This window comes from Giraffa tippelskirchi, chromosome 2 (assembly GCF_054371585.1).
Source record: "Giraffa tippelskirchi isolate mGirTip1 chromosome 2, T2T-mGirTip1v1.2.pri, whole genome shotgun sequence".
NCBI classification, from domain to species: Eukaryota; Metazoa; Chordata; class Mammalia; order Artiodactyla; family Giraffidae; genus Giraffa; species Giraffa tippelskirchi.
This window is the reverse complement of record NC_137276.1, coordinates 166,777,884-166,794,493: the sequence shown is the minus strand read 5'-3', so window position 1 is coordinate 166,794,493 and position 16,610 is coordinate 166,777,884. Positions and strand designations below refer to the sequence as shown.

Genomic DNA, 16,610 nt, shown 5'->3' with positions numbered 1-16,610 from the left:
CCTCTCCTTCAGCTTCCCTGGTCCTGACCTTCTTGGGTTAATCTGATAAACTCCTCTGAGCCCTGCAGACACTCTTAAGTTTCCAGCGCTGCCCGCTGCCCGGGGCCTTTCCTACCCTGGGCACAGTAGCTTCCTGTTCTCTAGCCCAAAGAAGGAAAGAAAAACCACTCGAGGGACAAAAGAAAAAATAAACACCTACTCAAAACTTCAAACTCACACAGTTCCACTTGCTTGTGGCCCTCTAAAGAACCCCTCAAGGTAATCATTTTTGACAAAAACCTGCTTCATTTTAAAACGTACAGAAAAAGTGTCATTTTATTCAGTTCTTCAAGGAAAAAATCATACTATGTTATTACTAGATATATTTTTCTACCACATTATTTTTAAAAAATGTTTTCTCATGGAAAATTACACAATATACAATAGTACTGAGAAGGATATGACAAACACTGAAAGCTAACACCCAGATTAGGGAAATATCAACATTTTGCCAGTCTTATCTATATCTCTCTGGTTTGTTTTCGAGGGACTTTTTCTGGGAGTATTTTCAAATAAATCCCAGGAAACACACCATTCTGGCATTAATTGCTTCAGAAGGGATCAGTTCTTTAATTCAGTGCTGGGGAAAGTAGAGGAAAGAGACTAAAACGGTAGGGTCCTGAGACCATAGTGAGTCGTGAAGTCAAAGCCTATGGTCAGAAAAAGGGTTTTTTTCTCTTAATAAAGTAGAAGAGAAGAGAAAATGCCAGCATGTATTGTATATAATACTCAGGATTGTTTCATGAAACTGGTTTTAGTAATATATGTGTATATGTATTTGTATTTGTATATGTATATGTTTATATATATTGGGCTTCCCTGGTGGCTCAGACGGTAAAGAATCCGCCTGCAATGTGGGAAACTTGGGTTAGATTCCTGGGTTGGGAAGATCCCCAGGAGGAGGGCATGGCAACCCACTCCAGTATTCTTGCCTGGAGAATCCCCACGGACAGAGGAGCCTGGCAGGCTACAGTCCATGGGGTCACAAAGAGTTGGACATGATTGAGCAACTAAGCATACACACACACACACACACATCCTGGGTTGCAATGTAGAATACGTTTGTTTCTGTGGGTAGTAAAAACACTTGGGTCAAAAACGTGAAGAGAGCAAGGAGGGATACTTTCTGAGGAAGGAAGGAGATGGAGAAGAGGAGTCATAGAAGATACAAGGGTAAGAAAGGAAGAAGAGAGAGTGAGGGTTGTTTACTCCCTGATCGATAAATCCCAACCCACTCAAGGTCCCCATTCAAATGGAGTGACCTCAGTTGTCCTCCCTGTCCACACATCCCAGTTTCCCCAGGCTGGACTTGGCAGAACCAAGGGGAATGGAATGGGGAGTCATACACAGAGAGATTTCAAGAGAAGAGCTAATTGGGGCTGATGACTGTAGCAAGGAAGAGACAGGGGCCAAAGCTGGTCTGAAATGCCCAGTCCTGTGAGAAGGGAAAGGTTAAGTTGAGGGAGCACCTGATCTGAAGGACAGGGTGGACGCCGAAATAAATTTTAGGCTGGGTAAATACGAGGTGATGGGAAGACACTAGCAATGTGCACTCTTCCTAAATGCAGTTAGAAATGTAAATAAAAAAGGAGTCTGGCAAGGACAAACTGAACCCACGTGTGCAAACACAGGTGAAGTATCTTCCTCCTTGGCTGCATCTGTGCTACTCTCCCACCCATTCTTCTGATTCAAGATGCTGACCTGGGGATGGATACCTGAGTACATAAGTGTGACACGTATAACACGCAGATGCGTAATGAATAGCAGCTCCTTCTAGGTCCTTTAGGGACTCCGGAAGGGACAGTTCTGCAGTAGCCCTCCCACAGCCCTTGGATGGAGAGCTTGGGCCGTACCTTGGATGGAAAGCTCCGCGGACATGGAGGCCTTCCCTGACCCGTTCACCACCATGCATGTGTACACTCCCACGTCATCTCGGGTGACCTCGTGGATTTCCAGGACTTGCATCCCATTCTTCTCGGACATAGACACACGGGCACTGGGCTGCAGGGGAACATCTCCCTGTGGACGGCACAGGCAGCTTGGTCAGAGAAACTGCTCACCTTTCAGCTCTGTCCTGTCTGCTGCCAATCCACGTGGGACAGACACCAGGCACAAGCAGCAGGGCCCTCTGCTCTGGGCTCTGTCATCACGCTTGGAGAGCAGTCTGAGGGCCACCCCAGGGCCCTGACTCTGCTGAATGGATGCGCTGTGGTGTTCTGTCAGCTGAGAGCAGGTGCATGGAACCTGTTTGAAAGGAGTCCGAGTTTGAGGCGGAAAATCCTACATTCCTCACTTTAGCTCTCCTTTGCCTCCCTCTTCCTTTTATAGATGTTCCAGGGTCAGAACAAGAGAATCAGGACACAGGGAAAAGGCACCCCATCGCTCATTTTTATCCAGTGAAAAACCTACTCTCCCTGGCTTTGACCTCCTCGCTGCCCTGTTTACACCCATTCCTCCCCCTCTCCCCTGCTTCCTTACCTCTGTCTTCACAGTGTCTAGCCCCAGTGATTTATAAAGCACTCCCACGTGGAGCCTCCCAACAGTATTTTGAGGTTGGTGGCATTATCTCTGCCTCACAGATAAGGAAACCCGGGTTCTAAAAGACCAATGTCTGGCCCAGCATCACATGCTCTGTGAATCAGGGAGCTATGGCTTGAAATCAGCCCCAGACTTCAAAGTCCACTCTCTTGACACCATCAGGTCTGTCTTGACTCATAAGTTTTATGCTGTTCTGTGAGTGGGTGGATTATAGGACATTGTGGGCTGAGTACGCAAACAGGAGCAAGAACAGGCATGGTTATCAAACACAGGAGAAATGTGAGGGCCATCTACAGCTGAAGTGGCAGGGACTGACTGGGAATCCAGACTCCCGCTAGCCCAGGGATCTCACCCAGAGTCAGGGCAGACAGAACCCTACCTTGAGCCAGGTGACCTGTGGCTGGGGCCGGCCAGTGATCTTGCAGGAGAACCGCCCCATCTGTCCTTCTCTGACCACTGCTCGGCCCAGCTTGGTAGCAAATTTTGGTGGACATTCTCCCCAGATGCTAGGACGGGTCTCCATGGCAGGGGCTGCAAATCTGTCCCTGGGAAAAGATCAGCAGGAAATCGACAGCAATGCAGATCCTTTTCTGTCTGTCCCCACCCAAGTCACTTAAGATGGGCTCAGAAACCAGCAAAGGGAAACCTTCCCAATTCTGTGCCTCAAATACATTCCTGGAAAATATCTGTGGCACCAAAACCTATTTCCTCTACCTCCTGAGCATGCGGCTAGTCTTCATTTACTAGCCCATGAATTTGTGCTCCTCCTTCTGCTCAGTCACTCAGTCATGCTCAACTCTTTCTGACCCCATGGACTGTAACCCGCCAGACTCCTCTGTCCATGAGATTTTCCAGGAAAGAATATTGGAGTGGGTTGCTATTTCCTACTACAGGGGATTTTCCTGACCCAGGGATTGAACCCATGTTTCTTGCAACTTCTGCATTGGCAGGTGGATTCTTTACCACTGAATCACCTAGGAAGTCCAGTGAATTTAGGTACACCTGAATTCTCCTGAGCTCTGGCCAAAGCCTAGGTTTTGGCCAACAGAGTGTGAACAGAAAGCAGAAGCACTATGTGCCGCTTTTAGGCTGGACTGTTCAAAACCTCCTATGTGATTCTCTTCTGGCTAGATGCAGAGAGTTCTGCTGCAGAGATGATGGAGCCATAAGATGGAAGGAGCCTGGGTCCCTGAAATTTCGTTGGAAGGTTCTCCACTTGTCTGAGAAAATATGAACTGATTTTGCTTGAGTAAGAAACTTTCCTTGTGTTAAGCCTTTGTGATTTAGGGGCTTGTTTGTTACAGTAGCCATTTTTACTTACCCTTACCAATATAGGTTTACTTGCCATAAGAAAAGTCATATATTGATTGCCTCTTCTAAGTCTGCTTATTTTAGGTCTTCTGACTCTGGTCTTGGTTATTAGAGACCCCTGCAGACTATGGCCATATAGCCCACTTCCATTTAGCAGCTGGACCAAAGGAGCGAACCACAGAGGCCACAGGGTCGGGAGGGGCTGTGTGAATGACATGTCACACCCCAGTAGGCTCCTGCTTTAGTTATAACCTGGGATGCTTGAGAAAACTTGCTCTCCAGGCTGTTCTATCAAGGCAACAGGAGCCAAACCAGGCCTTTCCCTGGGTTGAACACCCCAGAACTTACCCCAAGGCTTTGGAAACAACAGGCTGACCAGGCTTCTTCACAAAGCTCCCTGCAAGTAGGAAACAAAGAGAAAGGCTTGAAGAGCCAAGTCTGAGCTATCTACTTGGAGCAACAAAAGTCAGGGAGTCAACAAGGAGTATGGGGTGAGATAATGATGGTAACAGTTCACCCTGATTGAGCCTGTACTGGGTCAGGCTCTATGGTGGTCACTTTACATATATCATTGCATGGATTTCCTGCAATAATTTAAGGAGACTGGTATCATATCATCCTTCTATATTTTTTAAACTGGTGGGAAAAAATGAGATTCAGAGATGTGAAGTCACCCTCTTGAGTCACAGAGCCAGTAATGGTACAGGAAAGCATCCCAGTCTGCCTGTTCTAGAACACTCCATCATTCTGCTGAGCAGTTATATGTTCTTGGACCTTCTACTTTGGGGATGCTCTGTGGAAATTAGGACCTCTCCAGAAAAGGAGTCAAGTGATTGGAGCAGGGGGATGCACATGCATCACTCTTGCCAAGTCTATTCCCATCTGACCCAATCACCCACCCACTTAAGGCCCAGCAAACAGCAGTATCTGTCCAGCTGGAGCAAGCAGATGACTGGAGAGGAACTCCAGTGAAGCCAGTACCTCCCAGAACCTGCATCAGCAGGACACTGGGCACTGCTGGTCCTGGGTGTGGTGCTGGGTAGGGAGCAGTTAAACAGCAGACCCAGGTGGCTGGTGTCACCTCCTTTATCTAACTACTGCTGCTGGGATGAACAACTCACAATGTGACCACAAAGTGACCACCAAGTGGAGGGGTATTTTTGAGGAATGGGGAAGGGGAGAGGAGGAAATTTTTGAGATGACAATAGGCTTGAAAGTTGCTATCTTTTTGTGATAGGCTGGGAATGTTTATAAAACCCCACCCAAAGCACTCATGGAAAGGCTAGAAGTCATTCCCTGATAGCAGCAGGCAGCTGCAGTGGGAGATCTGCAGGGAGGTTCCTGGAAAAGGGGAAACTTCCTTAAATCCCAGCACAGATCACACTAACATGAATGCATAGGAACATAGGAGTGGAGGATGAAGCTCCTGGCTGAGTATCTTCCTCAGCCATATCTGGTTTAAGGTTACGCCAAGATCTCAGTGAAAAAGAGTTAATAACAAACAGTGGCATCACATTCACATCGTGGTTCCATATGGGTTGGCAATTGTTGTACATGTGCTTCCCCTTGATATAACTATTTAGTTAGCTGAGAAAACACTGTACATGGACATCACCAGATGGTCAGCACTGAAATCAGACTGATTACGTTCTCTGCAGCCAAAGATGGAGAAGCTCTATACAGTCAGGAAAAACAAGACCGGGAGCGGACTGTGGCTCAGATCATGAACTCCTTATTGCCAAATTCAGACTTAAATTGAAGAAAGTAGGGAAAACCAGTAGACCATTCAGGTATGACCTAAATCAAATCCCTTACGACTATACAGTGGAACTGACAAATAGATTCAAGGGATTAGATCTGATAGAGTGCCTGAAGAACAATGGATGGAGGTACGTGACATTGTACAGGAGGCAGTGATCAAGACCATCCCCAAGAAAAAGAAATGCAAAAAGGCAAAATGGTTGTCTGAGGAGGCCTTACAAACAGCTGTGAAAAGAAGAGAAGCAAAAAGCAAAGGAGAAAAGGAAAGATATACCCATTTGAATGCAGAGTTTCAAAGAATAGCAAGAAGAGATAAAGCCTTCTTCAGTGATCAATGCAAAGAAATAGAGGAAAACAATAAAACGGGAAAGATTAGAGATCTCTTCAAGAAAATTAGAGATACCAAGGGAACTTTTCATGCAAAGATGGGCACAGTAAAGGACAGAAATGATAGGGACCTAACAGAAGCAAAAGATAATAAGAAGAGGTAGCACGAATACACAGAAGAACTATACAAAAAAGATCTTCACAACCCAGATAATCATGATGGTGTGACCACTCACCTAGAGCCAGACATCCTGGAACTGGAAGTCAAGTGGGCCTTAGAAAGCATCACTACGAACAAACCTAGTGGAAGTGATGGAATTCCAGTTGAGCTATTTCAAATCCTGAAAGACGATGATGTGAAAGTGCTGCACTCAATATGCCAGCAAATTTGGAAAACTCAGCAGTGGCCACAGGACTGGAAAAGGTCAGTTTTCATTCCAATCCCAAAGAAAAGCAATGCCAAAGAATGCTCAAACTACTGCACCAATGTACTCATCTCACACACTAGCAAAGTAATGCTTGAAATTCTCCAAGCCAGCCTTCAACAGTACATGAAGCGTGAAATTCCAGATGTTCAAGCTGGATTTAGAAAAGGCAGTGGAACCAGAGATCAAATTGCCAACATCCATTGGATCATCGAAAAAGCAAGAGTTCCAGAAAAACATCTATTTCTGCTTTATTGACTATGCCAAAGCCTTTGACTGTGTAGACCACAACAAACTACAGAAAATTCTTCAAGAGATGGGAATACCACCTGACCACCTGACCTGCCTCCTGAGAAATATGTATTCAGGTCAAGAAGCAACAGTTAGAACTGGACATGGAACAACAGACTGGTTCCAAATTGGAAAAGGAGTACGTCAAGGCTGTATATTGTCACTCTGCTTATTTAACCTATATGCAGAGTACATCATGCAAAATGCCAGGCTGGGTGAAGCACCGAGCTGGAATCAAGATTGCCAGGAGAAATATCAATAACCTCAGATATGCAGATGACACCACCCTTATGGCAGAAAGCGAAGAACTAAAGAGCCTCTTGCAGAAAATGAAAGAGGAGAGTGAAGGGACTTCCCTGCTTGTCCAGTGGTTAAGACTTTGCCTTCCAATGCAGAGGGTGCAGGTTCAAACCCTCATCAGGGAATTAAGATCCCATATGCCTTGTGGACAAAAAAGCAAAACATAAAGCAGAAGCAATATTGTAACAAATTCAATAAAGATTAAAAAAAAAAAAAGAGTAGAGTGAAATGTTGGGTTAAAACTCAACATTCAGAAAACTAAGATCATGGCATCTGGTCTCATCATTTCATGGCAAATAGATGTGGAAACAGTGGGAACAGTGGCTGACTTTGTTTTTTTGTACTCCAAAATCCCTGCAGATGGTGACTGAAGCCATGAAATTAAAAGACACTTGCTTCTTGGAAGAAAAGTTATGACCAACCTAGACAGCATATTAAAAAGCAGAGACATTACTTTGCCAACAAAGGTCCGTCTAGTTAAAGCTTTGATTTTTCCAGTAGTCATGTATGGATGTGAGAGTTGGACTATAAAGAAACCTGAGCACCGAAGAATTGATGCTTTTGAACTGCGGTGTTGGAGAAGACCTCTGAGAGTCCCTTGGACTGCAAGGAGATCCAACCAGCCCATCCTAAAGGAAATAAGTCCTGAATACTCATTGGAAGGACTGATGTTGAAGCTGAAATTCCAATACTTTGGCCAACTGATGTGAAGAACTGACTCATTTGAAAAGACCCTCATGCTGGGAAAAATTGAAGGCAGGAGGAGAAGGAGATGACAAAAGATGAGATGGTTGGATGGCATCACGGACTTAATGGACATGAGTTTGAGCAAACTCAGGGAGTTGGTGATGGACAGGGAGGCCTAGCATGCTGCAGTCCATGGGGTCACAAAGAGTCGGACACGACTGAGCGACTGAACTGAACTGAACTAGCTGCGTGTATTTTTCATCCCATAATGTGGGTTTAGTTCTTCTCATTAAATTCTCTTTTCAAGGTTAAAAGAACTTATAAGCAGATATAAGGAAAGACCTGTTCTAGGAGGGCTCAACTGACAATTGCACTCAAGATACTGGATAACATTGGAGGAATGCCAACTAGTCAGTTCTTTCCGAAAGTATCGGAGCACATGAGAATTGTAAGCTTTAAAGATGCTCTGCTCTTAGACCAGCATCTTCCTTTCTGTCTCTCTAGTCAAAGGAAATGATGCTAAAAGTAGGAAAGAAAGTTTACAAAGCTACTCACTGTGGTCTTGTTGGTAATAGTAAATATTGGAAACAATGCAATTGTCACACGTTGATAGGGAGATAATAAGTGGCTCAGTTAAAATGTACAATTAGAATCTTTTTCTGCCACTGAATTATGTTTCAGAATATATGAAACGTTCAGAACTATGTTAAAATATTACATCATGTGCTCCTTAGCACACTCCAGCTGGGCTGTGATCCTCTCCACTCCACTGAGCTCCCTTCTGACCACCACCTTGCTAAATCCCGTGGTTCAACCTCTTCCCCATCTCACTCAGTAGCAGTTGACACCAGGGGCCATCCCCTCCAACACTTTCTCCTCCAGACTCTCCTGCTTTTAACAGGTTGCCTGTTCTTCCTCAACCTCCTTCTTTCCTGGAACTTTATTACCAAGAGCACCTTAGGGCTGAGTCTTCGGTCTTCTCCTCAGCGCTATGGACTCTTCCCTGGGAGGTCTTGGTCCTATGGCTTTAAATAATACCCATAAGCTGATAACTTCCAAACCATATCCTTACTAGAACTTTGTGTCCATCAGAGGTAACCACACTAGCTCCCATCACATTATAGGCATTCAAATATTTGTTAAACAAATGAATTTTATGAAGAAAGGAGCAGCATGCAAACTTTTCTAATCAATGTGATCATAAGCAGGTAAAAATGAAATAAAATACCCATAGTAAAATGACCCAAACATAAAAAAACCATAAAATACCCAGAAGAAAATATATCCAAATGTTATAACCTCTTATACATATTCTATCCCCAGCATTAGTCACATGTCAACCACTAAGACTCTCATGTTAAATATCCCTGTACTGAATGGATAAAGAATATATAGCACACACACACATATATATAATGGAATATTACTCAGCCATTAGAAATAATGAAATAATGTCATTTGCAGCAACATAGATGGACCTACAGATTGTCATGCTGAGTGAAGTAAGTCAAACACAGAGTGAGAAATATCATATAATACCCCTTATATGTGGAATCTAAAAAGAAATGATACAAATGAACTCATTCACAAAACAAAAAATGACTGATAGCCTTCAGAAAATGAACTTACGGTTACCAGTGGGGGGAAGAATGAGGGGAAGAGATAGTTTGGGAGTTTGGGACGGACATGTACGCACTGCTATATTTAAAATGGATAACTAACAAGTTTCTACTACATAGCACAGGGAACTCTGCTCAATGTTATGTGGCAGCTTGGATGGGAGGAGAGTTTGAGGAAGAATGGACACATGTATATGGCTGAGTAACTTCGTTTTCCACCTGAAACTATCACAACATTGTTCATCAGCTGTACGCGTATATAAAATTAAAAGTTTAAAATAAAATATCTCTATACCATTCACTGCACTTATAATGCTATACTGTACCACTCATTTCATGCTGTAGTAAAGACTTAATAAAAATTAGACTGATCAACGGATGAGTGGATAAACAATATAAGGTCTATCTATACAATGAAATGCTATTTAGCCATACAAAGGAATAAAGTGATGACACATGCTATAACACAGATTAACCTTGAAAAATTATGCTAAGTGAAAAAAGTCAGACATACACAAAATATATGATTCCATTCGTATGAAATGTTCAGAAGAGGCAAATCCACAGAGACAGAAAGCGGATGAGTATGTGCTGGGGGCTGGGGGAGGGGGAAGGAGAGTGACTGCTCACTGGGTGTGGGGTTTCTGTTTGGGAAGATGGAAACTCTGGAGCTAGGCAGTGCTGATAGCTGCACACCATTGTGAATGTACTTAATGCCATTGAATTGTACACTTTAAAATTATTTAAGTGGCAAATTTAATGTAATGTGTATTTTATCACAATAAAAAAATTTAGACTAAGCATCTTGAAAACTCTTGGGAGCCAAATGTCTTAATCCAAAAGTTAAAATTCCTTTACTCCTTAAAAAAAGAAAATAAAGCAAAAATATGGCGTTTCCTCAAAGAGTACCAAAAGAATGCTGTTTGGAGGTATTTGTATATCAGAGTAAGAGCAGTTTATGGTACAATCCAAAGGTAACATATAAAGAAGTCAGCTAAAAATGGAATTGAGGAATGCTTATTTTAATGTGTGTCAACACCAAGGACATACATCAAAGCAAAAAGAGAATCTGGACTAAAATAGCTAACAAGGTCTATTTATAGGTGAAAATTTGAAGCTGCAAATTGTCAGATAAGGCAAAATTAATTTTGTGAAAGTATGAAAATCTGGCAGAACAGCAAGGTTATGTTAAAAAAAAAAAGAAAGAAGTGGAAAGGGGATTAAGGTAGAAATGCCAAAAATAGAAGAGTAAGTTAAGAGAATTGATGAAGACAGGATCAAGTTAGTGAGAGGGGGGAAAAAAAGGCACTGAAGGTATTTAAGCAGTAATTTCAGATTTTTCAAGGATGAGTAAAAGAGAATACTGGCAGATTTTAGGAGTGAAAAGTTCAATAGTGGAGGGACCTAGCACTTTTTGTCAAAGGCTGAGTAGACACAGAGAATGCTGCTGAAAAGGGGAATAATGTGATCATGATAGTAAAAAGAAGAAATGCTTCTAAAAACATGTGGTGATACAATTTATTATCTAAACAGAGTCTCTGGACAATGAAAGGGACATAAATAATAATTCTGCCAGGACAACAGGAATAAATCAAGACTGTTGCAGGCAAACCAGGGAGCAGTCACCCCACTTGTAGGCAACTTCAAAGTAGATATTGAGGATTGCTTAAAATAGTGGTTCTTCACTCAACCAGAACATGTGCCTACTTTTTATAACATGTAGTTAGCAAGGTCCCCTGTGCCATGCTGAATCAATATTTGAAACTAACCATCTATCTATACAATTTCAAAGAGAAAACAAATGTAAAACCCTAAGTAAAAGATTAAGGAGAAATAAAAAGAAAGTAAATTATAAAAATATTTATTTCAATATTGAACATCAACAGATGTTCAAGTATGACTCTTTCAAAATGTAAATGCTCAGGCACATTAGAAGACATAACGAAACAGATGCCTGCACTGACTCATATGCATGTCTGGATTTAAAGGTGAATGATCACAAAACACTGTATAGTCATGGAAATGAAGGAATAAGGTATACAGGTGGACACCAGAATAAAAAGTAGTGTTAGCAATGTTACATGTCATCTGTATCTCAATAAAGAGAAAAAAGGAGAAAAAAATACAGCAAAAAGAAAAAGTAATGTTAGGATAAACAACAGAGCACACATATTATAAAACAAAAAAAGAATGAGCCCTTTAGGCTGGAACCGCCATCTCCCAGTAATTCACCAAAATGACCAACACAAAGGGAAAGAGGAGGGGCACCCGCTACATGTTCTCTAGGCCTTTTAGAAAACATGGAGTTGTACCTTTGGCCACACACATGTAAATCTACAAGAAGGGTGATATTGTAGATATCAAGGGAATGGGTACTATTCAAAAAGGAATGCCCCACAAATGTTACCATGGCAAAACTGGGAGAGTCTACAATGTTACCTAGCATGCTGTTGGCATCATTGTAAACAAACAAGGGCAAGATTCTTGCCAAGAGAATTCATGTGCATATCGAGCATATTAAGCACTCTAAGAGCTGAGATAGCTTCCTGGAACATGTGAAGGAAAATGATCAGAAAAAGAAGGAAACCAAAGAGAAAGGGACTTGGGTTCATCTGAAGCGCCAGCCTGCTCCACCCAGAGAAGCACACTTCGTGAGGACCAATGGAAAGGAACCCAAACTGTTGGAGCCCATTTCCTATAAATTCATGGCCTGATGGGTATAAAAATAAATTCCTAGATTGTAAAAAAAAAAAAAAAAAAAAAGAATGAAACCTTAAAAGAAGGTAACATAACAAGACAAGTTACAGACCACTGAAGTGGAAAAAATGGAGGGGAAATGACTGTAAGTGTGGTGTCAAAACACTTTTCTGCTGTATGACATAGGATCCCTGAGACCTCATCTGTACTAAAACGCAGATTCAGTCCCTATTATGCATAAGGCATTAGCTAGAGCTTCAGCCAGTAGACTGGTGTGTGTAATAAAAGCTAGAATAAAACTTGAGCCTTAAGAGAAAGACAAAGTGCTTCAAAGATGGGGGAGGGGACATTCTAGTGCAGGGCCTGCTGAAGATCTTGAATTTCAGTTTAAAGGTAGAAATTCTCACTGGAAGATTTGAAGGGAGGGAGGGATAAAATCCTGTTTGATTTTTTTTTTTTTTTAGCAGCAATGTGGATTACAATGTGGATAGCAATTACAATGGGGTATGTGTGGAAGTGGGGAGACAAGTTGGGAATCTGTGCAACAGGACAGAGATGATGGGCTGGAATGGTGGCAGCGGGGACAAATGAGCTGGCCCAGCAGGATCTGGTGATGGACTGGGGAAGGGGAGGGAGGGAGGACTTCAGGGTGACGAGGTGGCTGGGCTGCCTTCCTTCCCAAGAAGGTTTGTGTTGTCACCTGTCAAGGTCTTAGCTGTGTCTTCCAGGAGTCATGAAAGTCCTGACCATAAATGTTAACAGGCCTCTCTCAGGGGCTGCCTGTCCCTGTGTAAGCAGGGGCCTCACCCCACATAAACGGTTCACTCTACTGCCTCCAGTCGGGCAGTGAGCTTTGGAGGTCACTGCCACTCCACGGTGCATTCTCCACGGAAGGTACACATGTGCATTATTCTTATACAATGACACTCAATAACAAGTAGCTGACCCTTGAAGAGCATGGGGGTTGGGGGCACTGACCCCATGTAGTAGAAGATTCACATACTGCTAATCTGTCTCAAAAAATGAAGGAACTGATACATGACTCAACCAAGGGGAGTAAGTTGAAATGACTTGTACAGAACTGGGACTCAAACCCTAGTTCTTTTGATTTGATTATTGTGATCTCTAATTGAAGACAAACTTTTCCACACACTTAATTAAATGACAATACAGATACTATTTATTGAAAAAAATCCATGTATAAGTGGACCCACACATTTCAAACTTGTGTTTTTCAAGGATCAGCTGTTCATCCTTCCATAAGGCTAAAGAGGTCATCCCAGGACATCAAGTAGACATTTCAGGAGTTCTGTTTGGGTCCCCAGGAATTGATGCACTAAAGAACCAATTCTTCCTCAAGGGGTTGAAATAAAATATTCACCACTAAGAAGACAAACTACTTCCCAGCCATTGATGGATAAGGTGGTCATATCCTACCCAATGAGTTCAAAGGAGTAGTGACCTGAAGTTTCATTTTGGAGGGAGGAATAATTCAATAAATGGCAACCAATGATCTCTAAGTTGTCTTAAATAAGTACTTTGAAAAGGATTTAGATCCTCTAAAGAGAGAAAATGGCTATTTCTTTTAGAGTCTTCATTCTGAGGCTAAGACTCCCAGGCATCCCAGCTCACTTCTCACTACTCTCCATTACTTTTTCATTTATTTTCCAGTTACTTTCCATGGTGATTCCCCCCCAAAACACCAAGCCAAGTAGCAGGCATTCCCTTTAGTACTTAAGTCATAAAGATTGATTTTATAAAAATTTATCAGAAAGGAAATAAAGTCACCTCTGGTTTGAGCCCCTCCCCATTTGTGGGTCTGATGTGGTGGGAGTAATTTGGCTGTAGCTACTATAAGGATGTCTGATCAGAAACCACCCAGTGGGCAAATGTAGTGTATGGGAAGGTTATTTTAAGCGTGGTTCTGGAGAAATTCATTGTACTAATAAGCAACCCGTTTTTGTTTGGAATCACACAAAATGCTGCTGCTGTTGCTGCTAAGTCGCTTCTGTCATGTCCAACTCTGGGCGACCCCACAGACGGCAGCCCACCAGGCTCCCCTGTCCCTGGGATTCTCTAGGCAAGAACACTGGAGTGGGTTGCCATTTCCTTCTCCAATGCATAAAAGTGAAAAGTGAAAGTGAAGTCGCTCAGTCGTGTCCGACTCTTAGCAACCCCATGGACTGCAGCCTACCAGGCTCCTCCGTTCATGGGATTGGCGTATCAAACATGGATCATGTGAAAAATCTGTGATCATGTGTGGTAGAAACCCATGTGCTCAGAAAAATAAAAATAAGTTAGAAGATACATGAAGCAGAAGTAAGGACATAGTATGCCTCTCCTTCTAGCTGTGGCTAAGGGGAGCAGTGGTCTGTAATTTGTCTTGCTATGTTATCTTCTTTTAAGGTTTCATTCATTCATTCTTTCTTTCTTTCTTTTTTTTTTTTTTTTTACAGTCCAGCTCTTTATTTTTATACCCATCAGGCCATGAATTCATAGGGAATGGGCTCCAACAGTTCGGGTTCCTTTCCTTTCACCTGGAGAGCTATGTGAAGTATGAAAATGGGAAAGCAACGATGAAGGGCAGAACCATCCACTCATACTCTGGAATGGATATGACTCTACAAACTACCTGGTCTCCTGCTCCAGACCTACCACGGTCTCCTCCCAATCTCTCCTTCAGCTTTATTTCCCACTATCTCTGCTCCTGCCTGACCCTCCACTCCAGGCCTTAATTTTCTCCACTGTTCTCCCACCCCTATCATCAGAATCACACTCTGCCATCCAAACGGCATCCATCTGACCTGCTCCTCCAGGACTAACCAAGTCCTTCCTCCACCAAGGAGACATCACAGACCATTTCAGCCTCCAAATAACTTGTCCTCCTCTAAGCTTACACAGCTGATGTGCCAATTGTTTGGCAGATAAACCGATGCTGTCTTATGACTAGGGTTGTGTTTTGACTTAGCTTTCAACATGTCTTATCTGACCAACCAGGTTCTTGCAGAAAGGATCTGACAAAGTATTTTGTCTCCCACACGGCACCAAACAAAGTCAGCACTTCCTAAATGCATCCTGATGTTGTTGCCTAATCATCACATAACAATGAAATATGAGGTCAGGAAAGTCAGTCTCTTGAGAGCAATTACCAAGTCTTGTTGCTCTTAGATAACAGCACACAGTTAGCACATGCAATAAAGCTTGATGAATGAAGAAGAGGTTAGGACTACAAGCAACGGGAAAGTATGCGGGGGTTGGGGTGGAGATGGGAGAACCGGATGGAGGAGTAAGAGATGAGGAGAAAAGATGGCACCATCAAGAGTAAAAACTGGGCCAGTCAGCGGTGCTGGCATATATTTTGGAGGCAAATTGGGAGGTGGAAACAGCTGAGGGAAGGGACACAGGGCTTTGGAAGTCATCCTTCAAGAACAGAATGAGACCGAGTCATTTGTCATCTAACTTTTCCATGTAGCAAATACGTGAGCCCTCTGCCAAGGCTGTCTTGACACACAACTGTTTAACAGTGAGCCTGCAGGGACAAAAAGAATAATTTTATCTCTACCACATTTATATATTTAATTTTGATGAAACAGAAAAAGGACAAAAATTCAGAGCATTTTAATGTTCTGACTGGATAAGAAAAAAAAATTGAGCGTATACACCTACAAAAAGGAGAGTGATCAGGGGTGTTATGGACTGAAAAGAGTTTATAAAGAGCACAAATGGGAGATATAATTACAGGTCTTTAAAGAAAGTAGAAGATTTAGGTAAAAGAAGATGGGATGAAAGAAGAGAACAACACAACAAAAGGAGAATCATAACAGATGTTCTTGAGGAATACAGTGATTTAAAACTCAGCCACTATAAATAGACATAGTCTCAAAATACATATTGTCATCAACCTAATTCAGTGTGAAAATGAAAGGGATCTGAGAAATCTGTCCCCGAAAAAGGGTAGTAGCAAAAAATGTAGTGCAAAAGCATTTCCTACAAATCCAAATATCACCAGATAACACTGGCGTCAATGACACTAACACAGCTAGGCTAGTGGTCACTAAGGCCACTCTTCCCCCTTAAATTCCATGACATGGGGTCACTCTCCCTTCTGCTGCCACATTCTAGGTGGCCTGCCACCTGGCTCTGTTTTTCACACATGGTCAGGGAGTACTTAATTCTACTACAAGTTATATTGGTTATCTATTTATAGTCTCTTTCCCAGTAGGAGGTAAACTCCAAGAGGGCGGGGAGCCTATCTGAAGCGGGCCTGACCCAGAGAGGAACAGAGTGGTGCACAAGGCTGTGGACAGAGGGTCACACTCTCAGCTCGTCGGAGACATTTCAGGATGAGGGATGTGTCTTTGCTTTTCAACAGAGACAAGTGGAGCAGCCTCAGAAACCATCATCTACAGGGCCTTCCAGCTTAGGACTGAAACTACACCATCAGCTGTCCTGATTCTCAGGCTTTAGAATTTGGACAGGAATGACACCATCAGGTCTCCTGGTTCTCCAGCTTGCTGACTGAAGATCTTGGGACTTGTCAGCCCCCATAATCGTGACAGCCAATTCCTTGTCACGAATCTTTTTATACACACATACATATGATCTATTCTGTTTC

The 16,610-nt window shown here is 42.8% G+C and overlaps 1 protein-coding gene and 1 pseudogene across 6 annotated transcripts in view; one reads left to right on the top strand and one right to left on the bottom strand.

Moving 5' to 3' along the window:
* MYLK (myosin light chain kinase) overlaps positions 1-16,610 on the bottom strand; it is a 233,919-nt gene that overhangs the window by 121,248 nt on the left and 96,061 nt on the right. For all 6 annotated transcript variants that reach the window (XM_081571724.1, XM_081571723.1, XM_081571725.1 and 3 more), the window contains exons 4-6: positions 4,237-4,285; positions 2,957-3,122; positions 1,893-2,058 (exon numbers count right to left, since the gene is read on the bottom strand). In XM_081571724.1, coding sequence (XP_081427850.1) covers positions 1,893-2,058; positions 2,957-3,122; positions 4,237-4,285 — 381 coding nt within the window. The remainder of the gene's footprint in view (positions 1-1,892; positions 2,059-2,956; positions 3,123-4,236; positions 4,286-16,610) is intronic.
* LOC145538879 (large ribosomal subunit protein eL21 pseudogene) lies at positions 11,526-12,012 on the top strand (annotated as a pseudogene).